The sequence below is a fragment of the Ursus americanus genome, chromosome 8, assembly GCF_024610735.1.
Source record: "Ursus americanus isolate L20-20 chromosome 8, mUrsAme1.1.p, whole genome shotgun sequence".
NCBI classification, from domain to species: Eukaryota; Metazoa; Chordata; class Mammalia; order Carnivora; family Ursidae; genus Ursus; species Ursus americanus.
Window position 1 is genome coordinate 19,695,141 of NC_142134.1, and position 25,756 is coordinate 19,720,896.

General features: G+C 37.8%; 1 protein-coding gene across 1 annotated transcript in view; it reads right to left on the reverse strand.

Moving 5' to 3' along the window:
• LOC123789535 (uncharacterized) overlaps positions 1 to 24,956 on the reverse strand; it is a 30,194-nt gene extending 5,238 nt beyond the window's left edge. Inside the window, exons 1-5 of the mRNA XM_045793620.2 lie at positions 24,806 to 24,956; positions 21,324 to 21,394; positions 17,491 to 17,587; positions 15,881 to 15,982; positions 8,930 to 9,088 (exon numbers count right to left, since the gene is read on the reverse strand). Of these exons, the coding sequence (XP_045649576.2) occupies positions 8,930 to 9,088; positions 15,881 to 15,982; positions 17,491 to 17,587; positions 21,324 to 21,394; positions 24,806 to 24,883 (507 nt within the window). The 5' untranslated portion in view covers positions 24,884 to 24,956. The remainder of the gene's footprint in view (positions 1 to 8,929; positions 9,089 to 15,880; positions 15,983 to 17,490; positions 17,588 to 21,323; positions 21,395 to 24,805) is intronic.
• Between the last annotated feature and the right edge of the window lie 800 nt (positions 24,957 to 25,756).

Here is a 25,756-nt window from a genome sequence, read left to right on the forward strand (position 1 = left end):
TTTAAAAAATAAATAAAGGAAAAGAGCAAGTGTTGGAGAGGATGGGGAGCATCGGAACCCTCTTACACTGCTGGCGGGCGCCCTCTTACATTACTAGGTTCGACACTGTGGAAAAGAGTTTGGAAGTTATCTCAAAAAGTTAAACACAGAATTACCATATGACCTAGCAATTCCATTCCTATGTATACACCCAGAGGAATTGAAAAGAAGTTTTCAGACAAAAGTTTGTACATGAATGCTCAGGACAGCATTACTCACAATAGCCAAAAGGCAGAAATAACCCAAATGTCCACCAACTGATGATGAATGGATAAGCAAGTAGAGGTAAACCCATACAATGGAATATTATTCAGTCACAAAAAGGAATGAATCACAGATGCATGTTACAGCATGGATGAAGCTTAAAAACATCATGCTAAATGAAAGAAGCCAGACACAAAAGATCATAGATTGTATGATTCCATTTATATGAGATGGCCAGAATAGGTAAATCCATAGAAATAGAAAGCAAATTAGTGGTTCCTAAGGACTGGGGAATAATTGATTAATGGGTATGAGGTTTCCTTTTGGGGGATGAAAATGTTTTGGAACTAGTAAGGTGTTGGGTATACAACATTGTGAATGTAAAAATGCCACTGAATTGTATACTTTAAAATACTAATTTTACCCCAGTTAGGAAAAAAAAAGATTCTGGGGTGCTGGGGTGGCTCAGTAGGTTAAGCATCTGCCTTTGGGTCAGGTCATGATCCCCGAGTCCTGTGATCGAGCCCCGCATCAGGCTCCCTGCTCAGCGGGGAGTCTGCTTCTCCCTCTGCTCCTCCCCCAGCTCCTTCTCTCTCTCACTCTCTCAAATAAAGAAATAAAAATAATAATAATAAAAAAATAAAAAGATCCTGCCCTGCGGTAGAGATCAGATTAAGGGCATATAAGCTACCTATCCAAGCCTTATGACCTCAAGGTAGTTGTCTTTACATTGAAAGGGAGGCACGACGGCAAGGAAGCAAAGAAATAACCAGGTTTCAGAATATCGTCCAGAAAAGAACTTTACATTTGGCTACAGGCATTGGAAAGAACTAGAAGCAAAAGGATTAGAAATCATCAGGTTTTGAACAGAATTATAAATAAACCAAAATCCGGTCCTTTGAAAAGACAAAAAAAAACCCACTTGATTAAAAAATTAAGAGAGTTTAGGAATGAGGAAATTAAACCAACCATAGGCACAGGATAGACTATAAAAATTATTTAAGAATACAACCTCACACCGCAAATAGTATACAGCTTTTATACATTGCTAGAGTCAATCTTTTGAGGAAACAAAGGTAAAATTATAAAACTGAATCCTACAACACACACAAATATTTAATGTGCAATTTATCATATTAACAGGTTTAAGAAGAAAAAGCATTATCTCAACGTAAAAATAGCATTTGATACAATTCAACCCCCTTTCAAGATAAAATTTCTTAGCAAATGAAGAATAGAAAGGAAGTTGTATAACTTGTTAAAAAGTATCAAAAATCTGAATGCAAATTTAATACTTACTTGGGAAGCATTAGAAATAATCATTTTAAATTGGGAACAAAACAAGTATTTCAAATATCACCATTTCTATTCGACATTTTCCTGGCACTGCTAGCTAACATAGTAAGACAAGCAAAATTAAAAATAATAATTAAAAAAAAAACATAAGTAAAAGAGGGGAACCTAGCCGGCTCAGTTGGTAAAGCATATGACTCTTGATCTTGGGGTTGTGAGTTCGAGGGCCATGTTGAGTACAGAGATTACTTAAAAATAAAATCTTTAAAAAAAAAGGAATACATATTGGAAAGGATGAAAAAATACAGTCATTATGTATATACGATAAAATTTCAATGTAGAAAATGTAAAAAAATCCATAGATAAACAATTTTACCATGAAAAGTTTCACTAAGATTTAGGATACAAAATCGGTGTGCAAAAATTGATTGTGTTTCTATTAACCAAAAAAAGCTTTTGAAAGAGACCTAGAAAAATGAAGAGACATAGCATGTTCAGAGATGCGAAAACAATATTTTAAAGATGTCAATCCTCCCCATATTAATGTAATTCCAACCAACATTCCAACAATTTGTGTGTGTGTGTGTAACCTGAGATGTAGATTTTAAACTTCACGAAAAGAGAAAATAAGACTCACCAACACAATTTTCCGAAAGTAAAAAGTATCTTGCACTATAAGATATTAAGACTTCTTATAAAACGACAGTAACTAAAACAGTATAGTACTGGTCTAAGGATAAAGAAATAGACCAGTAGAAAAGAATACGCATATATAAATTAAAAGAATGAAAACATGATATATGATAGGGTTGGCATTACAAACCAAATGGGAAAGGCTGAGCTGTTCAATAAATGGTGTTTGGGCAAACTGGTTTTTTGAACAGAAAAAAATAAAATTTTGATTACTATCTCATACTACGTGCAAAAATAAAGTTCCAGATTTTTAAAGATCCATGTTTAAGGGGGCGCCTCGGGTGGCTCAGTTAGTTAAGCTTCTGCCTTTGGCTCAGGTCATGATCCCGGGGTCTTGGGATGGAGCCCCACATAGGGCTCCCTGCTCAGCGGGGAGCCTGCTTCTCCCTGCTCCTGCCCTCTCTTGCTATTTCTGTTGCTATCTCTGTCTCTCTCAAATAAATAAATAAAATCTTTTTTAAAAATCCAGGTTTAAGAAGCAGAAATTAAAACTTTTTTTTTGTTTTTTTATTTTTTAAAGTTTTTTATTTATTCGACAGAGATAGAGACAGCCAGCGAGAGAGAGAACACAGCAGGGGGAGTGGGAGAGGAAGAAGCAGGCTCATAGCAGAGGAGCCTGATGTGGGGCTCGATCCCATAACGCCGGGATCACGCCCTGAGCCGAAGGCAGACGCTTAACCGCTGTGCCACCCAGGCGCCCCCAGAATTTAAAACTTTGAGGAAACAATATGAGTATTCTTTATAACCTGGGGAAATGAAGGAGTTCTCTCTTTTTTTAACATATTTTTATTCCCTTATTTATTATCTATTTGAACATTTGGCAACCAATTTTTTTTTTTTTTAAGAGAGAGAGAGAGCGAGCTTGCATGACAGTTGGGTGGGGGGCAAAGGGAGAGGGAAAGAGAGAAAACTTAAGTAGTCTCCAAGCCCAGACAGAGTCTGACGTGGGGTTCGATCTCATAATCCTGAGATCATGACCTCAGCTGAAATCAAGAGTCAATGCTTAACTAACTGAGCCACCCAGGCACCCATATTATTTAGTTTTAACTGAACTAAAAAGTAGACATGTGGCTTAAAAATTATACCAACTAAGGGGTGCCTGGCTGGCTTAGTCAGAAGAGCGTGGAACGCTTGATCTCAGGGTCCTGAGTTTGAGCCCCACGTTGAGTGTAGAGATTACTTAAATAGATAAACTTAAAATTATACCAATAAGGCAAACATGAACAACAAAAACATGGCAAAGAGGATATATTTTTGCTCTAGTTTGAGTACTCCATCTGCATATTTAGAGATAAATAGTGATTATAATCAGATCTGACTTTTAATCAAAATTACTATCATTAAAATACATTATTATTATTTTCTTAATCAGAGAGGAACAGCTTTCTTCTTCTTAAAAAACCAAATCATCTAATATTTTATTTCATCTTCATCCCATTCTTTTATTTCTATTTTTCTGTGTGCTTTATTAAAACGTTATTATAGAAGAATATATAATTTAGATACATATATTTAAATGCATTCTCAGGAATATTTTACAAGTAAGTATGCATGATCAAAAAACTTTACAGATCATTGTCTTAGAAATAGTTTTGCAGGGGCACCCGGGTGGCTCAGTCAGTGTCTGACTTCTGCCGACTCAGTCATGATCTTGGGGTCTCTAAGATCCAGCAGGGTCAGGCCCCGCCATCAGCAACCAATCTGCTTGCCCTTCCCTCGGCCCTTCCCCTGTGTGCGCGTGGTCTCCCTCTCTCTCAAATAAATACATAAAATCTAAAAAAAAAAAGTTTTGCAAAAGTGTGCCAAGAGACATGAATAAGAGTGTTCAAGGCAGTATTGCTCATGATAAAGTTGGAATCTACATTGATGTTTATTAAAAGGAGTAAAGATAAGTACACTGTGTTATTTAAATAGTAATGATACGCTGTCAGAAAGTACATTGATAAATTAGAGCTAAGTGTGTCCAAATGAATATATTTCATAAACATAACGTTGAACTAAAAACTCAGGTTTTAATTCATTATATGTATATTATACTGTCACAAATATAAAGTTAAAAATGCAAACCAAGAATGTAGATACATATGTTCCTATAGATACTTATCAGACAAATAGAAGCATGCATACAAATGAGTCATCAAATTCATGATAGTGGTTCTTCTGCTGTGGGAGTGGAATGGGCTTCGGAAAGGTACACAGAGACTTTAATCATATGTTTAATTTATTTCTTTTAAAAACAAAGGCCCCTATCAAATATGGCAAAATATTAGGTCAGATAAAGTAAGCTGATGATTACAAGGGCATTAGATGTATTATTCTTAGAAGTTTTTCATATGCTTGAAATTAATTTTCATAATAAAATTGTTTTGATCCCCAACTATGGCCTCTGATCATGTGGTATTTAAATATTATGACAGGCTTCCTTTTCTTAAAAAAAGAATTTATTTATTTACGTAATCTCTACACCCAATGTGGGGCTCAAACTCATGACCCTGAGATCAAGAGACATACACTCTTCTGACTGAGCCAGCCAGGTGCCCCTACACATGCTTCCTAATACAACAGAATGAGTTAATATTGATTATGTAATTTTATAACTGCCATTTTAAAATTCTTTGTAAGAATGTAATGTCAGTTCTCCACTGTTTGGCTGTTATGCTTTATCCATCTATTGCGATACTTAATCCACACTTAATATTGCAGTTAAGTTTATATAAATCTGTCTTCTTCAGTAGATTAAGCTGTGGCAAATATCTTATATTCTTTTATTACTGAAGATGACCAACATATTGTTTTGTATATAATAGGCCCCTGAAGAACACTTTTTAGTGAATATTGAATGAATCTAAATGGCTTGGACAGTATTATCTGAGCTCTTGTGTTAGAACTTTCATAAAATACAAATGCAATCTTAGATAACGATTTACTTTATTGATTCTCCTTTGTAGATTATATAAACTGATGTGACCTTATCTTTTTTCTGCTATAAAATGATGTAGAGGATTGCTTTGCTCAAATAAATAGTATTAATTTAAATAAGGCTGAGGGCTTGTTTGCTAGGGTTGTAGGTAACTATTCATCATCATATTCTTAATTCTTCATATAGAGCCTGGCAGACAGTAGATCCTCAAAAGATATTTGTTGAATAAATCAATCAATAAAAGTTGCAGGGTTGGCAGAGATAAGAGAGTGATAAACTCAGTCTGGGCAATGAGGAGATGACTCTTGAGTTGGGTTTTGATGAGTGAGTAGAAGTTTTCTAGGGCAAGGAAAAAGAGAGGGAACAGCATGTGTAAAGGTGTGAAATAACGCAATACGTATTTTGGAAACCTACAAATAGTTCAGTATTTTTTGAGATTTATAAATTGCAAGATTGTGATCCCTTGGAGCTATGACTAGAAATATAGTCAGAAGAAAGCTCATTATGTTAGGGGGTTGGACTCTACCCTGTGTGGACAAAGGTGCAGCATGGGAGGGTTCAAGAAGGCTATATATAGATAGGGGTGACTGAGTGGCTCAGTCCCTTAAGCACCCAATTCTTGATTTTGGCTCAGGTCGTTATTTCATTGCTGGGAGATCAAACCCTGTGTCAGGCTCTGTGCTCAGTTGGGAGTCTGCTTGAGACTTCTCTCTCTCTGCCCCTTCCTCTGCTCTCTGTGTGCTCTCTCTCTAGCAATAAATACATAAATCTTAAAAAAAATTAGAGATGTCTCTATATAATACTCCTAATTGCATTTTACTTTATCTTACTAATTTTTTTTTATTATTGAAGCATAGTTGACATGCAATGTCATATTAGTTTCAGGTGTACAACATGATGATTCTACAATTCTGTACGTTATTCAAGGCTCACCATGATAAGTGTAGCCACCATCAATCACCATACAACATCATTACAACATTATTGACTATATTCCCTATGCTGTACTTTTCACCTCTGTGCGGTTTTTTTTAGAGGGAGGGCAGGGGAGGGGCAGGAGAGAGGGAGACAGAGAATCTTAAGCAGGCTCCACCTCACAACCTAAGATCATGATCTGAGCCAAAATCAAGAGTCAGATGCTTAACCGACTGTCCACCCAGGCGCCCCTCTGTGATTTATTTTATAAATGGAAGTTTGTACCTCTTATTCCCTTCACCTATTTTTTTAAAAGATCTTATTTATTTATTTATTTATTTATTTGAGAGAGAGAGAGAGAGAGAGCAGAGAGAGGAGCAGAGGGGGAGGTACAGGGAGGGGGAAAGAATCTCAAGCAGACACTGCACTGAGCATGAGCCCTACATGGGGCTTGATTTCACAACCCTTAGATCATGACCTGAGCCAAACAGTGGGTTGCTTCGACCAACTGAGCCACCCAGGTGCCCCTCCCCTTCACCTATTTTGCCCGCTCTTCCCAAACCCTGCCCTCTGGCAACCACCAGTTTGCTCTTTGTACTTATGAGTCTGTTTCTGTTTTGTTTGTTCATCTGTTTTATTTTTGAGATTCCACATATAAGCTATGGTAATCAAAACAGTATGGTATTGGCACAGAAATAGACACATGGATCAATGGAACAGAATAGAGAGCCCAGAAATAAACCCATGCTTATATGGTCAATTAATCTATGACAAAGGAAGCACGAATATACAATGGGGAAGGGCAGTCTCCAATAAACAGTGTTGGGAAAATTGGACAGCTATATTCAAAAGAATGAAACTGAACCACTGTCTTATGCCATACACTCAAAATGGATTAAAGACTTAAATGTGAGACCTGAAACCATAAAACTCCTAAAAAAATATGGCTATGTCTCCTTAGGCAAGGAAAACAAAAGCAAATTATTGGGACTATGCCAAGATAAACACAAATTTTTGCATAGGAAAGGAAACCATGATACTTGCATTTTTAAAGAACAGTCTAGTTTCAGTGTGGAGGATGACTGGAGTAGAATAGAACTAAAAAAAGGGAGAACAATTAGAGGAAAGACAGTAGTTAGACAAGAAATAATAGAGCGTGGAATGACACAGGAAGTGGCACTGGGATGGGCAGAAGATGGAATTTAGCCATTCTGTGGACTATTATTTAGCAATGAAAAGGAATAAAATATTGATACACACAACAACATGAATATTAAAAATTATTGCTAAGTCAAGAAGTCAACCACAGGGGAGCCTGGGTGGCGCAGTTGTTAAGCGTCTGCCTTCCACTTGGGTCATGATACCAGCGTTCTGGGATTGAGCCCCACATCGGGCTCCCTGCTTAGCGGGAAGCCTGCCTCTCTCTCTCCCCCACTCCCCTTGCTTGTGTTCCCTCTCTCATTGCCTCTCTCTCTCTGTCAAATAAATAAAATCTTAAAAAAAAAAGTCAAACACAATATGTATTGTATAATTTTATTTATATGAAATTCTAGAAAAGGCAACATTATAGTGACAGCAGATCAGTGGTAGGCAGGGGTCAGGGGTGGTGAAGTCAACTGCAAAGGACAGCAGGAAGATTTTAAGATGAAAGAGCTATTCTATAACTTGATTGTGGTTACACAATTGTACACAAGTAACACAATTCATCAAACTCTATAAAGTGGGTAAATATTATTTTACATAAATAATATCTTAATAAATTGTTTCTAAAAGTGAAAAAATGAGGCCAAGAACAAAAAAGATCTAGGAGGCAGAATCAATAGAACTTGGTGAGTAAAAAGTATGTGCGTATTTTGTTTTACATGGCGGCTGTGTTTCTAGAAAAGATCGGTAAAAATAAAATTTAAAATGCTCTAAGGTAAATAACTGTTCGATCCTTACTAATTGCTTTAAAAGTATTTTCTAATAGAGAATTTTGAACATATACAAAAGTTGACAGAATGGTATAATGAACCCCTATATACTCAACATCCAGGTTTTTTTTTCTTTCTTTCTTTCTTTTTTTTACAATTTTATTTATTTATTTGAAAGAGAGAAAGCATGAGCTAGGGGGTGCTGAGGGAGAGGGAGAAGCAGACTCCCCGCTGAGCAGGAAGCCTGAATTGGGGCTTGATCCCAGGACCCCAGGATCATAGCCTGAGCCAAAGGCAGACTCAACTGACTGAGCCACCCAGGCACCCTCAACAACTAGTTTTAATAGTTATCAATTTATGGCCAATTTTGTTTCATTTATACCCTATTCTACTCCTGAACTATTCTGAAGCTCAGACATTATAAAAATTCACTCAAAATATTTTAACATGTATCTCTAATAAGTAATGACTCTTTAAAGCGTAACCACAATACCATTATCACACCTAAAATTTATAATACTCTTCAATGTCATCTAATATCAGAGTTCAAATATCTGATTATTTTATGAAGTTGCAAATTTTCATTTTTATAGTTTGTTTGAGTCAAATTCCAAATAAGGACCACACATTGCAATTGATACACCTTCTCAACCCATTTTTTGGTAAGTTCTCCCTCTTTTTTTTCCCTTGCAATTTATTTGTTGACTAACCCATATCTTTCTTAACGTAAGAAATACATCTGTTATGCAAATAACTACCTATTACTTTAATGGGCTTTTAATTTTCATTGTTTTATAATTTTTAAAAATATTTTAGTTGCATTCCAATCATTTTTTGATAAAGCCATAGTTGGGCAACATAGGATTATCTCACAGTATCCCTGGTATGTATTTGCTTTTGGCCATTTGTTTTAAGCACTATTTAAGTATCAAGACAGGTGAGCATCACTTACAGTTGTTTGGAGATCGTTAGTTCTATCAGTGAAGATGTTCAATCTGTTTTCGCTTTCCAAAATTTCATCAATATTTTGGGACATAATATTTTTTACATCAGTTACTTGACTCCTTAGTGTAGATATCGAGCTACCATCTTGATTGTTATTGTATTTCATCTATATAGAAGTGAAATATAATACAAATATTATTTTCTATAATTGAAATCTATTATAGTATATTGTACAAATTGAACAGAAGTGTCAAAGGTACATTTCACTTGTTTTTCAGCATAAGGAATCAACTCAGCTTCAGATTGTCCCACCTTAATCTTGCTAAGAAAAGAGGGGGGATGGATGGGAGAGCAATATTTCAACGTATTCAATCAGTGGTGAAAGTCTTTTTTTTTTTAAGTTGTTTATTTATATATTTATATAGATTTTTAAAGAGAAGTTTTAGGGTCACAGTAAAATTGAGTGGAAAGTACAGAGTCTTCACATACCCTTATCCCCTCCACCCCCTGCCGCCCCAGGTCCCTATCAACATCTCACACCAGGGCGGTACGTTTGCTACAATGGAGGAGCCTCCATTGATATATCATTATCACCCAAAGTCTATAGTTTACATTACAGTTCACTGTTGGTGTTGTACATTCCTTCGGTTTGGACAAATGTGTAATGACATGTATTCACCAGTATAGTATCATACAGAACAGTTTCACTGCCCTTAAAATCCTCTGTGCTCCACCTATTCAAGCATCCCTTCTCCCTAAGCCCTAGCAGCAATTGGTCTTTTTATTGTCCACATAGCTTTGTCTTTTCCGGAATGTCATATAGTTGGAATCAAGTAGCCTTTTCATATTGGCTTTTTTTCACTTAGTAATATGCATTTAAGGTTCCCCCATATCTTTTCATGGGTTGTTTGCTCATTTCTTTTTAGTGTTGAATAACAGTCAATTGTTTGGATGTACCACAGTCTATCCATTTACCCCATGGGAAGACATCTTGGTTGTTTCCATGTTTTGGCAATTATCAATAATGCTGCTATAACACTTGTATGCAGGTTTTTGTGTGGACATAATTTTTCAACTCATGTGAACACCAAGGGAGTGATTGCTGGATCTTATGGTAAGAGTATGTTTAGTTTTGTAAGAAACTGCCTAACTATCTTCCAAAGTGACTGTTCCATTTTGCATTCCCATCAGCAGTGAATATGACTTCCTATTGCTCCACATCCTTGTCAACATTATGTGTCGTCAGCGTTTTGAATTTTGGCCTTTCTTTTTTTTTTTTAAGATTTTATTTATTTATTCGACAGAGATAGAGACAGCCAGCGAGAGAGGGAACACAAGCAGGGGGAGTGGGAGAGGAAGAAGCAGGCTCATAGCGGAGGAGCCTGATGTGGGGCTCGATCCCATAACGCCGGGATCACGCCCTGAGCCGAAGGCAGACGCTTAACCGCTGTGCCACCAGGCGCCCCTGAATTTTGGCCTTTCTAATAAGTATGTAGGGGTATCTTATTGTTGCTTTAATTTGCAATTCCCTAATGATGTGTTATATTGAACATCTTTCCTGTTTATTTGCCACCTGTAGATCTTCTTTGGTGAGACCATCCATTCAGGTCAGTGGCCCATTTATTTTAAAGACTTTATTTTTTTAAGTAATCTCTACATCCATCATGGGGCTCACACCCACAACCCCAAGGTCGAGGGTCACACGCTCTACCGACTGAGCCAGCCAAGTGCCCCTTTGGCCCTTTTTTGAATCAGATTGTTTACCATCTAATTGTTGAGTTTTCACAGTTGTCTATTTTGGATAATAGATATGTCTTTCGCAAATATTTTTTTCCAGTCTGTGGCTTGTCTTCTCATTCTCTTGACAGTTTTTGGATCCAATCTGACAATCTCTCTCTTAATTGTTGTATTTAGACCATTAACTTTTAAAGTGATTATTGATAGAGTTGGACTAATATCTACCATATTTGTTACTGTTTTCCATTCATTGTTCTTGTCCTTTGTTCCTATTTTTGTCTTCTACTTTATCCATATTAAACAAAAATGATCTCTACGATAGAGTGTTATATAAAAAAGTAAGCTGCAGCTGCAGAACAGTATCAAATAATAACTTATTGAACACTTAATATGTACCAGCTACTGTTTTAAGCACTTCACACATATTAACTCATTTAATTCCCAAACCACCATATAAAGTAGTATTTTTATCATCTTTTATTTTCTTAAGAAGAAAACTGAGGGGTGCCTGACTGGTGCAGTTGCTAGAGTGCTTGACTCTTGATCTCAGGGTCTTGAGCTCAAACCCCACGTTGGGTGTGGAGCCTACTTAAAATTTAAAAAAAAAAGAAAAAGAAAGAAAGAAAACTGAGACTGAAAGTAATAAGGTCACCAAATTGTTACCCAGCAAAACAAGGACAGACTCAGGCTTCAGAGATCAAGCCTTTACCCATTGCATTAATGAACTCAGTTTTGTGAACTTAGAAGGTACATATAACTTATGTTACATATATTATAAACATATATGCATATAAAATGTATATTCACATATACTTATTATATATTTATTTATATGCATATTTATACGTAAATCATTCTGGAAGGTTATACACTAGGCTGTCTGTTAAGAGTGCTCACTTCAGGGCCTTTGATTGAAATTGTAGGAGATATTCATATTTTGCTTTATATACTTTTGTGTTATTTTACTTTATTAATGATAATTATTTTTTAAGTAAAAAATATTAGAAACCCCTGCTCTTTGGCAAGTGATCAAATCACCCATTTTTTAAAAAAAATCTTTTTAAAATAAATGTTTTATTTATTTATTTGAGAGAGAGCAAGCGAGAGGAGAGAGGGCACGCCCAAGTGGGAGGAGGGGCAGAGGGAGAGAGAGAGTAGCAGACTCCCCGCTGGGCAGGGAGCCCGCCACAGGGCTCAATCCCAGGACCCTGGGACCATTACCTGAGCCCAAGGCAGACACTCAGCTGAGCCACCCAGGCCCCCCTCAAATCCACCTTAAACAGAACTCTGATCTTGCTGATTATTGGACCATGCAATTTACAATTGATGTTCTGTGAGGAGCTCACTAGGTAAATGTAGAAAAAAAAGGTTGCTAGCTGAATTTGTGTCCCTCCAAAAAGATATGTGCAATTCTTAACACCAGATAGCTGTGAATGTGACCTTACCTGGAAATAAGGTCTTTGCAGATATAATCAAGTTAAGATCAATGATTAATTTTTTTTGTTCCTTTTTTCTCTTTCTCTCCTTTTAAAAAAAGCTTATTTTTTAACCCAAGGGAATCATTTAAGTTTTGTTAGAATAATGTATTCATAGTCCATTCATTGACATTCAGCTTCTATACACACACACACACACACGCACACGTATATATTTAAATCTCAAAACTATTTTTATCTTGTTAACTATTGTATAAGAAATTCAACAACTTTTATAAAATTTTCTACAGATTTAATGCTTACCAGGTTAGCTTATAAATGTTAAACAGAAATTTCTTTGATGTCAGATGTGTTAACTGCTTAAAATGTGCATATTTTCATATGGTAACTAGTCTTCAGGGAGCTATGTCAATAATATATTTTGGCTGTGTTGAATATGCAGAATTCTTCACAAGAAAATTTATGAATTTAATATAAAAGCATCTATCCTTATTTTTCACACATTGTGGTGGACACACCCTATGGTGACCCCCGATGTATCACATTCTTGAAACCCCCCCCCCAAGTATAACTTGCTTCTAACTAATAGCAAAGGTATTAGGATGTCACTCCTCTGATTATGTCACATTATATAAAATTCAGTAAACTGGAGTAGGGAGATTGTTCTGCTGGCCTCGAGAAGCAAGCAGCAAAGTAGCAAGGAACTATTATCAGTCTCTAGGATCTGAGGGTGTCCCCTGGCCAACAGCCAGCAAAAACCTGCATCCCTGGCACAACTATAAGAAAACGAATCCTGCAACAGGCTCTAAATGAGCCTGGAAGCCGAATCTTCCCGGGCTTCTGGATGAGAACGCAGCCTGGCTGACGATCCTCACCGCAGCTTTGTGAGACCCTGAGAAGAGAGCCTGTTAAGTGGGTCCTGGATTCCTGACCCACAAGAACTATGAGATGTTAAGTGCGTGCTCTTTTAGGCTGCTGATTTGTTAGATACATAAGAGAAAACTAAAACAGGTATACTTAGAATATTTTATTATGGAAAAGTTCAAACATATACAAATGAGAGAGAAGGTATAATCAATCCCTATGTACCATCACCTAGTGTCAACACATAGCCAATCTTGTTGCATCTGTGCTACTACTGATTACCCCTTCCCCAAATGTATTATTTCAAAGCAAATCCCAGACGTTATAGTATTTTAATCTGTAAATACCTCAGTTTGTATCTCTAAAAGATATAGCCTCATTTTTCTTAAAAATAAAACCACAACATAATTATCATATCTACAAAAATTCCTTAATATCATCAAACATCCAGTTTGTGTACATATTTATCAAAAACAAATCAGGTTTGTTTTTTTTTTTAACACTTGTTTTGTTGATCCAAGATCCAAAGTCCACATTTAGTTGATATGTGTAAGTCTCATTCTGTGAGTTCTCCTTAACTTTTTCCCTGTTGCAATTTATTTGTTGAAGAAATTGGATGGTCTTACAGATCTTCTCATATTCTGGATTTTGCTGATTGCATTGCTGTGGTATCATGCAGTGTGGTCACTGATCTCTCTATTTCCCGTAAACTGGTAGTTCGATATGAAGGCTTGGTCATATTCAGGTTTGTTGTTTTGGGCAAGCATACTTCAGATGTGTGCAATATACTACTCATTGTGTAACGACAGGAAACATAACTAATGATTGATCATCTCCCTTATTGTGACCTTAGGAATAATCAATGGTTTTAGGTGTTTTGAGCCCGTTTCCTCTGTTATGAAGTTCCTTACCAGCTTCTCACCTGATTTTTTTCAGTCATTGATTATGACTGCTTAAATCCATTATTTCATCAGGGATAATAAAATAGTGAAATTTATCACCTCTTCTTTGTTTATTAGCTGGAATACTTCTATAAAGACCAAAAGAACCTTTTCCCTAGCAACTACTTGTTTCCTTTGAGGTACAGTTCATATAGGAAAGTCAGAATAAATGATTGAGTCTTTTATGTATTGGTTTTTAGAGTGATGAGGTGGATCCTTAGTATCTTCCAGCGTTGACTGATGAGGGATTATTTCGGCTTTGATAGTATCTAGGAACTGATGGAATGTAACATATTTGGTGTGTTACAAGCCACTGCAGTTATTATTCTTTCCCACTTTCAAGCTATCCCGTTACTGACCAGTGTTAGCCTCTCTAAGTTGGCTCCTAAAGTCTTTGGACATGAGCACAGTGAACTTTGATGGCTTCCTTGCTTCTGGTATGACCAAATGCTTCTGGCTTGTATGTTTCCTGCCTGATATCTGCAATCAGGCAGGTTCCTTTTAGTGTGAAATGGTATTTAGAGACTATAATTTAGATGCTAAGGGGTCACACTGCTCCTGGGTTGCTCATTATTTCTAATGTTTTTCAATAGATACTCTGGGAAGTACCTTTTTTTGAAAGAGAAAATTATTCATGTGATATATTTTCAATGAAAAAATTTTCGGGGCGCCTGGCTGGCTCAGTCGGTGGAGCATGTAACTCTTGATCTTGGGCGTCATGAGTTTGAGCCCCACACTGGGTATAGAGGTTATTTAAAAATAAAATCTTTAAAAAAAAAAACAAACTCAATACTTAGTTTTCAATTAAAAATTGTCACAATTTGATTTTCTTTTAAAAATATTTAATTTTCAATTAAAATTTAGGATTATAAGGTTTACTTAATTCTTTGACCTTACATTTGCAACTCTTGCTGAAAATCTTGATTCCTAATGACATTAACTTGATTATGCAAAGTAATATATCTATACAAACCAATTTTAGAATAGCAACCCAATGTTATCACTAACAATGTGACACTTAAAAATAAATACTTTAAGATTTATTTTTAGTTCTTTTGTTATTAGGGTATACTCTCACTAGGAATATACAATCGGATTATTGTGTTTTAAAATCACTTGAAATAAATTTTTGCTGTCTTTTCAAGCCATCAACTCAATACACAATTAGGTTCTTAATGTTTTTTTCTTTTGAGTTTTAGGGATTACTTTTTAAAATTAAAACAATTATTATGGTAAGATTTACATAACAAATTTATAATTACAATGATTTTTAACTTTATAGTTCAGAGACATTAAGTATATTCACATTGTTGTGCAATTATCATCACCACCATCTCCAGAACATTTTCTCTCTTCCCAAACTGAAACTCTGTACTATTAAACACTAATTCCTCCTCACCCCTTTCCCCCAGGCTCTGGCAACAAATATTCTACTTTTTGTCTTTATGAATCTGATTACTTAGGTATTTGTCCTCTTCTGACTGTCTTATTTCACTCTATGGACAATTTTTTAAATATTTAATTTTATAATTTTATATACTTTTATTTTTTATTTTATAATTATGTAAAATATTAACATGGTTCTAAAGTCCAATCTGGAAAACAAGTTTCATTCAGAGAGGCCTAGTTCCTATTCCTGTCCCCTATCCCTACACAGGCAATGATTAAAATGTTTTTGGTTTATCCTTTTCTTGCCCCCATCCCCCCCTTTTTTTACTATAAGCAAGCATATACATATATTTGTATTTACTCCTGCTTTCTTAAATGGTTGCAAATAAGAATGGTAAACAATAGTATACCATACATACTTTCTCTATCTTGTTTTATTAACTTATTTGTATGTCAAGAATATCATTCTTTATCATTACATAAAGATAGAAGTTCTCCATTCTCACTCATCTTATAGCTCTTATCTCCTAATTCCAAACTGTTTTGTCAGCTCTAGTACAATGTTTAGGGGTACAGTTGGAGGTTACATACCATATACTTTCCTAATACTTGTTGAAAATCTGTAGCAACTGCATTTGAAGGAGAAAAATGTTCTTGCGACATCAAAGGATTTCTCAGAAAAGTATCACTAACCTGGGGACATTAATGGAAATATTTAACCTATATAGATAATTTCAACTGGAGAATTACAGAGCAAATGTTTATTTGAAGCAAAGTCTGGCAGAAATGTGAAATAAAAGAATATTCTATTTCCACACTATTTCTAGCTTTTTAGTGGCAGGGTGTCCTTTCTAATCAAATCTGCAGTATTTACGAAAACTGTGCTTGCCCAGTCTTCTCCACTGCTGTAGTACAGATCACAGTCTCACACAGTGAGACCGCAAATGCACTTTGAGTCTTTGGTATGTCTAAGGACTTGAGGGGAAGAGCAGATGTTCACCTCTGGCAGGCAAAGAAAGATGGGAGTCCATGATATTTTCTAAATAAGTGTTTTTTATTTTGCCTCCCCCCCCCCAAATCCATTCAACGATGACAAAACAATCCCAACTGAATGTCATGGTACTATCTTTCAAACCCTTATGGTTGTTTTTTTCTTTTTTCTTTTTCCAAACCCTTATGGTTGTTATAGGACATTTCAAAGTCTCAAGAAGGAATTCTTGCAAATGTTTGTACTCAATGTTGTATTCCCCAGAAATAGTGGTAAAATGCATGTGGTTGGCAATTTGGTATCATCTGGTTTTGAAAAGATGGTAAAGTTCGGATGTTTTGTCATAGTAGCAGAGAGGGAGAAAAATTAGAGTATAGTCACTTAAATGGCTAACAGTGCTTAGCATCTAGACTCTAGCAATTATTAAGGTGTGTTTGAAGAGTGAATTTCAGTATTAGTCCTTATAATCCTTGATTCTATATGTGATTACAGTTTGAATTGTGTTAAAGCAAGATAGTATGCTAACAAAGTATATGCATGATTCATGAATATGACTGGAGAATAACTGTTAGTAACTATAGTATTGCTGACTGATTTTTCCATTAATGTTTTTTACTTATTTATTTATTTATTTTAGGAAAGATCTATTTACTTATTTTAGAGAGAGAGCACGCACAAATGGGGGGAGGGGCAGAGAGAGAATCCCAAGCACATTCCCAGCTGAGCAGGGAGCCTGATGTGGGGCTTGATCCTATGATCCTGAGGTCATGACCTGAGCCAAAATCAAGAGTTGTATGCCTAACGAACTGAGCCATCCAAGGCACCCCTGTTTGTAAATTAAATACACATGTTATTGAAATGGTATATTAAATATTAGTAAAGTTTAATTTCTTATTTTTAAAGAACAAGATAAATACAAAGAGAGAGTCTAATAGATCTGTGTGGGTAGTCTTTGCAGACCTTGCTTTAGGGTTGGGAGAAATGTGGAAACAGGGCAGATGAAGAACAGGGGTAAGAAATCTCTGAAAGTAAAAAAAAAAAAAAAAAAAGACAAAAGAAAAGAAATCTCTGAAGGTCATTAATAGCTCTGCTTTATAGACAAATGAGTGATCTGCTTTTAGGTAGTGACACTACTACTAACACACGATAAAACAAAGACCTCATAACTTCAATAACTGAAAAAGTCCTTGAAGTAGCATAAGAAATTACTTACATTTTTAAGAAATGCAGATGGTGTTATGGTATCCAAGGCATTGTCTGTAGCACATAGGTATGTGATTCCATCAATAAAGAGAGTGTGGTAGACAAAGCTTTGAAAAGAATACATTCATTTACATGATAACATTGAAGAAATTAAGTACCTTCGTAGAGAATCTGCTTTTATTTCCAAGCTCTCAGTAGTGTATACAAGTTGTATAGATAACGTTTTATAATAAGAATTAGAAAATCTTTCATACATGTGAAAAATTAAATCATGTTAAATAAAAACTCTATTAAATTAGAATATGTATTTAAAATTTCATCAGTAAAAATGAAATACAATAAAGAGAAAACTCTATCATTCTATTTATCTACCCATATTTAAAATAGCTTTGATAGGGGTGCCTGCGGGGCTCAGTCAGTTAAGTGTCTGCCTCCGGCTTGGGTTGTGATCCCGGGGTACTGGGATGGAGCCCCACATAGGGCTCCCTGCTTGGCGGGGAGTCTGCCTCCCCCTCTGCCTCCCTCCTGCTCCCCCCCCCCCCCCCCCGCCGCTTGTGTTCTCTCTCTCTCAAATAAATAAATACAATCTTAAAAAAATGGCTTCGATAGATAATTACTCATTCCAAGACTGAATAAAGATTCTCATCAAATAGAAAATGCTATGTTCACTGATTTTTACTATCCCTATATATTAGGTGGACATATTTAATTTTGGTACTTCTTGGCTTTCTATATTGATAGATTAGAATTTAAAAGTTGTAAACTGCCAATACTAAATATTCCGACGAACAGGATGAATTGGGAAGGGGGAAATTAAACACCTCTATAGAATGTGAAAGTGTATCTTCTCTGACCTTTTTTGCCTTCTCAGAGTCACATATTAGGAAGCTAGAAGACTCTTGGAAAGTGCCTCCATATTTACTGCCCAACAATCCAGAATATTTAAAAACATGGCAACAAAAATAGTTGCTTGGTGCCTAGACTTTTAATCTAATGACTAGATTAAAAGTCATGTATCCATTAAAAAGTCATCTATCCAAATGGTTAGCAGGCACAGACCTGGTCAAATGCTAAATTGGATGTACACAAAAATGACAAATCTCAGAAACAGGGAGAAAAGACGATCCCAGAGGCAGAAAATTTAAAGTATGTGCCCACCTTTTCCAGGTAAATCCTTCATATCATATCATGAATACAATATGCTACAAATATTTTTAATGATGATATTGACTGATACACATAATCCCTACCTGGAAAATATTTTTATTTCTAAGTTGGGAGGAGTCTTTGTTGAAAAAGAGTTGCTAATTCTATCATCTCTCTGAAAGGCATATATGTGATTTGAAGTAAATTGATATTGGATGTGAGGAAGAAATATTTTAAATTTATGCTTAGTATGTTATTAGTGAGTAACATTCAGAAACCATCTTTAAAAGTTAAAAAACTTGAATACGCGATGACTAGGATACACTGTAACTAACAAAGGCAAGATGAGGAAAAGTGTGTATGAGGTACTACGACTTATCTATCATTCTCATACGCTCCCTGAAGGGAAACGCACGTGTGTCTCTTATAGAAAAGAAAAGAAAAGAAGAGAAGAGAAAAGAAAAAAGAAAAAAAAAAAAGAAAACGGCAAACTGAAAACTTTTTCAGAATGGTTACTTGTCTAGGTGGGAAGGGAGAACAGTGTGGAGAGGAAAGGAATGAAAATTAGATTCTTTTTATTTTTATTTTTTTGAAAATTGGACTTCTTTTTTTTTTTTTTAAGATTTTATTTATTTATTTGACAGAGACAGCCAGCAAGAGAGGGAACACAAGCAGGGGAGTGGGAGAGGAAGAAGCAGGCTCATAGCGGAGGAGCCTGATGTGGGGCTCAATCCCAGAACGCTGGGATCATGCCCTGAGCAGAAGGCAGACGCTTAACAACTGTGCCACCCAGGGGCCCCTGAAAGTGGGACTTCTTAAAGAAAACTTGTTTTCTCAATTTGACTTTGGAACCACATGCATATTCTGCTTAATCATAAAAGCTATTAAATCAAACTTTGAGAAATCCTTGAAAATGAAAAACCATGATGACAAAAATGAACCTAACTTTGTGTGGAGGAACCCAGACAAGAGATGATGGCGTGGTTCCCGTGGTAGGACTGGAGGCGGTTGGATTCTGGATATTTGGAAGGGAAAGGAAACAGGATTTGCTGATCGATTGGGTTTGGATGTCAAGGAGACAAAAGTCAAGGATTTCACAGGTTTTAGGCCTGAGGAACCAGAAGAGTGATATGTGCAAGACTGCAGGGTGGGGGGCTTGGTTTTGGACATAAGTTTGAGATGCCCATCAGGCATCCAACAGAGATGCAGAACAGGCAGCTGCATATACGAATCAGTTCAGGAAGAGATCCTCAAAAGATTCCAATCAGAATGCACAATACAGGAAAGCAAATAGGAGATGAGAAAAGAACCTCCTTTTGAAATCATGCTGGCGAATAAGTGAGAACAAAGCTAGAATAGCACCATTTTGCACTCCCCAATCAGTGAATGGGTCCAGGATATAGGCAAGGAATATCACTGGCTGCTAGCATGTCAAAAGGAAAAGTAGGGGCGCCTGGGTGGTGTAGTCGTTAAGCGTCTGCCTTTGGCTCAGGGCGTGATCCCGGCGTTATGGGATCGAGTCCCACATCAGGCTCCTCTGCTACGAGCCTGCTTCTTCCTCTCCCACTCCCCCTGCTTGTGTTCCCTCTCTTGCTGGCTGTCTCTATCTCTGTCGAATAAATAAATAAAATCTTAAAAAAAAAAAAAAAGGAAATGTCAGTAGACACATGTACCATCTGATGGAAAAAAACACCTATAGTCTCACAGAAGGGATCCAGCCTGTGGATCCAGCCACGTTAAACATGGTGGACTGTGTTCTGAATATGCAATCAGCAAAACCAGGGAGTGGGAAACTACACTCTACAGGCTCTTCAATGATAATCCGTAAGGAAAAGAAAGCGATGGAGGGGGAAAATATAGATTAAAGAGATTTAAAAGACACCAAAAGAGAAAAACCGGGCAGGATCAGGCTCTTGTGTGTGAGGTTGCATATTTAGGTGCTGAGGCAATGAAGACCCAGGGTAAATGACTGCGATAGGGGCTGGAGTGGTGGTTGAGTTGGGGAAGAGGGAGGAAGCTGTGGATGGGATAGGACGTGTGGCGGGGAGTTTTGGGGATGGCTGACAGTATTCCATATTTTTGGCTTAGGTGGTAGCTGGAGTTGGTGGGGAGGTTCTCTTTTAAAGCTTTATAAAAGCTATACTTTCACGTGATGTGGTTCTTATATTTTGTTTTATTCTACAATATAAAGGTTAAAACAAACCTGCTCTTAAAAAAAAAAACAGATGAGTCTAAAAGTAATAGATGCTCTTATTTCCCACCTGTTTTTTTACTAGCAAAATGTTGTCAAGACTGGTTTAGGCCATATCATGTTGTGTCCCAAGTGTAGCTTAGAGTGGTTTTATTAAAGATTTTTCAAGTGAAAGTTTCCTTTTTTATTAATGAAATATTTTGGGTATACTAAAAAAGTTTGGAGAATAAGATAACAAGAATATTTTAGATCCACCATCTGGTTATAGATAACAATTTATGTCCCATGGATACCCTTCCCCAACTTCATTTTTCCTCCCTTCCCTTTGCAGAGGTAACCACTATCTTGAATTTGGTGTTAATCATTCTCATTTGATCTTACACTTTTACATACAGAAGTTCTCCTTTATGAGGGTTCAACTGAGAGCACATGCAACTAACAATTTTCCCCCTCATGTCATTACTAGTGTTAAAAAGCAAGCAGACTTTTATGAGAATAGACCTTACCTTCCCATCTGCATTATGGTCTTTGGCTCAGCTCTAAGAAGCACGAGTTTAAGCACTGTTGCCACAGCTTCCTAAAAATAAATTATCAGCATTTACTTTGTGGAACATTGTAGTGTCTTTAATTATTCCTCTCCCTAAATTTACCAATGGTTTGGTTTATTAAAGAACAACTGTTCACTAGGAGAACCAATGGGTAGTTAGTCATAATGTGTGGTTAGAAGCAAGTTATGAAATAGTCATTTGACTATGAAGGAAAATATTAAAATTACACAACTATATATATACTTGTGTGCAAATATAGGTTGTACTAATCAGTCTTAGAGTCACATCTTTCATCTGGCTTTAAGGCTTAGGAAGCACTATCTAATCAAACATCTTTTCAGTGACTTCTAGTCACTGAAACTATACCTAAAAATGTTAATGGATTAAAAGTATTAACCCTTGGGGGGCCTGGGTGGCTCACGGTTAAGTGTCCAACTCTCGATTTCAGTTCAGGACATGATCTCAGGGTTATGAGATTGAGCCTTGTGTTGCGGGGGTGGGGTGGGTGGGCTCCATGCTCAGCAGGGAGTCTGCTTGAGATTTTCTCTCCCCCTTTGCCCCTCCCCTGTCTGAGCTCTCTCTCTCTTTAAAATAAAAATAAATCTTAAAAAAAAGTATTCAGCCCTTATTCTCTGAATATCCTAAGGTTTCCCTTTCTCTCTCTCTTTCGCTTTCTTTTTTTCAGCTTTCTTCTTTCCTTATTTTGATTAAGATAAAAATTTTAATTCGATATTATTCACTGATTTCTTTCTATGAACCAAATAACTGTCAAGGTTTTTAATTTCTGTTTCTTGTAAGGCTCATTCTCTGCGGGAAAATGTGCAAGGTGTTGACGATTATCCAGAATATCTTAAATATGATTAATTGTATGGAGTCCTATTAATTTACTTTAGAAGTGTGAAAGGAAACTGAAAGTTACCCAGGAAAACTTGAATAGCCACATTCTTTTTTTTTTTTTTTTAAGATTTATTTATTTATTTGAGAGAGAGAACACATGTGCTTGGGGGTGGGTGAAGGGGTGGGGGGAGAGAGTCTCTGGCAGATGTCCCACTGAGCCTGGAGCCCCACGTGGGGCTTGATCTCACAACCCATGAGATTCCAGGGCTCGATCCCACAACTGTAAGATCATGACCTGAGCCGGAACCAAGTCAAATGCTTCCCAATAGCCTACCATACACTGAAAGTCTTCCCTGTTTTGAAAAATGAGGCCCCTTCCTGGACCATGTTTCTTTAGCTTTCACCTTATCTCACTCCCTTTCTAAATGCTTAGAATGCCTAGGGGTGCCTGGGTGGCGCAGTCTTTAAGCGTCTGCCTTCAGCTCAGGGCGTGATCCCGGCGTTATGGGATCAAGTCCCACATCAGGCTCCTCTGCTGGGAGCCTGCTTCTTCCTCTCCCACTCCCCCTGCTTGTGTTCCCTCTCTCGCTGGCTGTCTCTCTCTCTGTCAAATAAATAAATAAATAAATAAATAAATAAATAAATAAATCTTAAGAAAAACAATGCTGAGAATGTCTAACTTCACTCTCCCGACTTCCTCTCCCATTCAGTTGGCCTCAAGCAATCTGGCTTCTGCCTCTACCACTTCTTCCAAACTGCTACCTGTAAGGTCACCAATCACCTTTTTTTTTTTTTTAAAGACTTTTATTTATTTTATTTGAGAGAGAGTATGAGTGAGAGAGAGAGCAGGGGGTAGAGGGAGAGGGAGAAGCAGACTCCCCACAGAGCAGGGAGCCCGATGTGGGGCTCAACATGGGGCTCGATCCCAGGACCCCTGAGATCAGGGCCTGTGGTGAAGTCAGATGCTTAACCGACTGAGCCACCCAGGCACCCCCACCAATCTTCTAATTGTAGAGCCCAATAAGCACCTTTTAGATCTTGTTAAACTTCTTTAGATCAATAAAACATTCTTGTAACTTTCTTCTCTTGGCTTTCAGGACACCAGTGCTCTCATTTGGGGTCCCACTTCTCTATCCTGCTCCTAAACGGTGTTCTGACTTTTGGTCCTCTTCTCTCCTCACTCTCATACTTTTCTTTTCTACTCTCTTCTACTAGCTTCAACTGTCAGCCATGACCCTCTGAATGCTACCTATTAGTGCTACCTAACGGACATTTTTTGACTTAAGTCTTTTGGGAATAAGGTGGAGGAAGAAAGACACAAATAGATTGGCCACTTCCAACAGGCAACAAAATTCAACGTGTCCCAAACTGTACTCTCCTCCCTTGCATTCCCTCTGACTTCCTCCCTCGCAATCCCGCTCCTCCATCTGTAGTTTCAATCTTGTTTAATGCCACCTGAGAAAAAAATTTGACAAATTATCATGTCATACACCTTAAATTTATACACCGTGATATGTGAATTATGTCTTAATAATTCTGGGGAAAAAAGATTGAAAAAAAATTGAGAATCGTTCTAGGCATGACCCGGTTCCCTTAGTTTTACAGTCTCTTTAGGATCTGCCCCCTCCTTTCCATCTGCACCCTCGCTGCCCTTCACTCACACCCTTCAGTCTCCTACAGAATCTACAACAATGCCATCCTAACTGGTTCTCTCCCCTCCAGTTCACCTTCCGTATTACAACCAAACCAAGTTTTCCAGAGATGAATCAGATCCTGCTATTCCCCTATTTCATTGGTCCCCAGTTTCCCTACGATAAGAAAATGAATAATATAGGACCCTTCATTAACTATCTTGTCTGCTTTCTTGGCCTCATCTTTAGCCCTACATACTGTGACCCTGTGTTCTAGCCACACTGAGGTTCCTGAGGTTCCCCAAACAAACACACCATACTGTTCCATCTGAATGGAATACCCATTTCCCTTTCATGCCTCAGGCGAAGACTAACTCTTACAAGGCTCCTAAGCCAACCATCCTAATATCACCTCTGCTGTGGTCACCAGCAGCTACCATCCTGAATGCTACCGGAGCAACCTCGACCTATCTCCAACTGGAAGGCTTTTACACTGTAGGACAAACTGTATACAGCCCTTGGTCAAAAGAGACAAAGAGCTCATCAAGGGGCAACTCCAGGTCCCGTCTTTTCTTCATTGCTGCATCCCCTACACCTTTATCCCGGGATTATGCAACTAACACATGTTCAATAAATGTGTGCTGAACTGCAAGTCATTTCTCCGCAGGAGAGATAAAATATTTAAGGGTCTCGGAATTGCAACTGCACGAGGCTGCTAATCGCCTCCAAATAGGTCGCGTGCACCACCAACCCTAACCCCTAGGTGGCGCACGTGCGACCCCGCGGTCCGGATTCTCGGGCTCACAGGCTCCGCGGCTCACAGAAGCCAGCCTCTCGCGGGGCGGGGCCCCTCGCCCCCCACGGTCGGCTCCCGGCCGCCCAGCTGCGCGGCGTCCTGAGGGGCGGGCCCGGCAGGCGCCACTCTTGAAGAGGCGGGACCTGCCGAGGCGAGAGGTCCGGACCCAGAGGTACCTGATAGGAGCCGCCGGTCAGGGCCAGCTCCGCTAGGACCGCTCGGCCATTAGCAATACAGCTGTAGGTGATCGTCATGGTGGGCGGGCCAGTGAAGGAAAGGCTTCGGCCGGACTTAACCGCCTGGGACGGCCTCGGGGCGGTGTCTGGGACGGCCTCGGGGCGGTGTCTGGGGCGGGACTCCAGACGGTGCTTGCGCAGGCGCGAGGAGCGATTGATTGGCAGGGAGGGAGGCGGGGCCAACCCTGGCCTGGGCTGAGCCTATGATGAGACGGGGGCGGGGTTTCGTGAAAAACTGTCTTGGGGTGAGTGAAACCTTTCTCCTTCCTGGTTATCCTTAATTAATCCATCGCTAGTTGAATGCATACATAAAATGTGGTATATTCAGCCTTAAAAAGGAAGAAAATCCTGACACATGCTAGAACATGGATGAACCTAGAAGACTTTATGCTAAGTGAAGTAAGTCAGTCATAAAATAACAAATATTATATGATTACACATACATGAGGTACCTAGAGTAGTCAGATTTATAGAGACAAATTAGAATGGTGGTTGTAGGTGTGGGGAGTAGGGGGGAGGGAGGAGGGAGGAATGGGGAGTTAGTGTGAAATGGGTACAGAGTTTCAGTTGGGGAAGATGACAAAGTTCTGGAAATGGATGGTGATAATTATTGCACAACAATGTGGACATACTTAATGCCACAGAATTGTACACTTAAACATGTACAGTTAAAATGGTAAATTTTATGTTATGAATATTTAACCACAATCTTAACAATTAAAAATTTTTAACCCATTGAAAAAAGTCATTTGGTGAGAGCCAGTGTACTTCACAGTACTACCTACCTAACTTCATTCACAGCCTAGAACATGAAAAGTATAGACCTTGATTTAAAATAAAATTCATCCATTAACTCAACTAGTGTTTGTTGAACTCACAGTGTGAGGATGC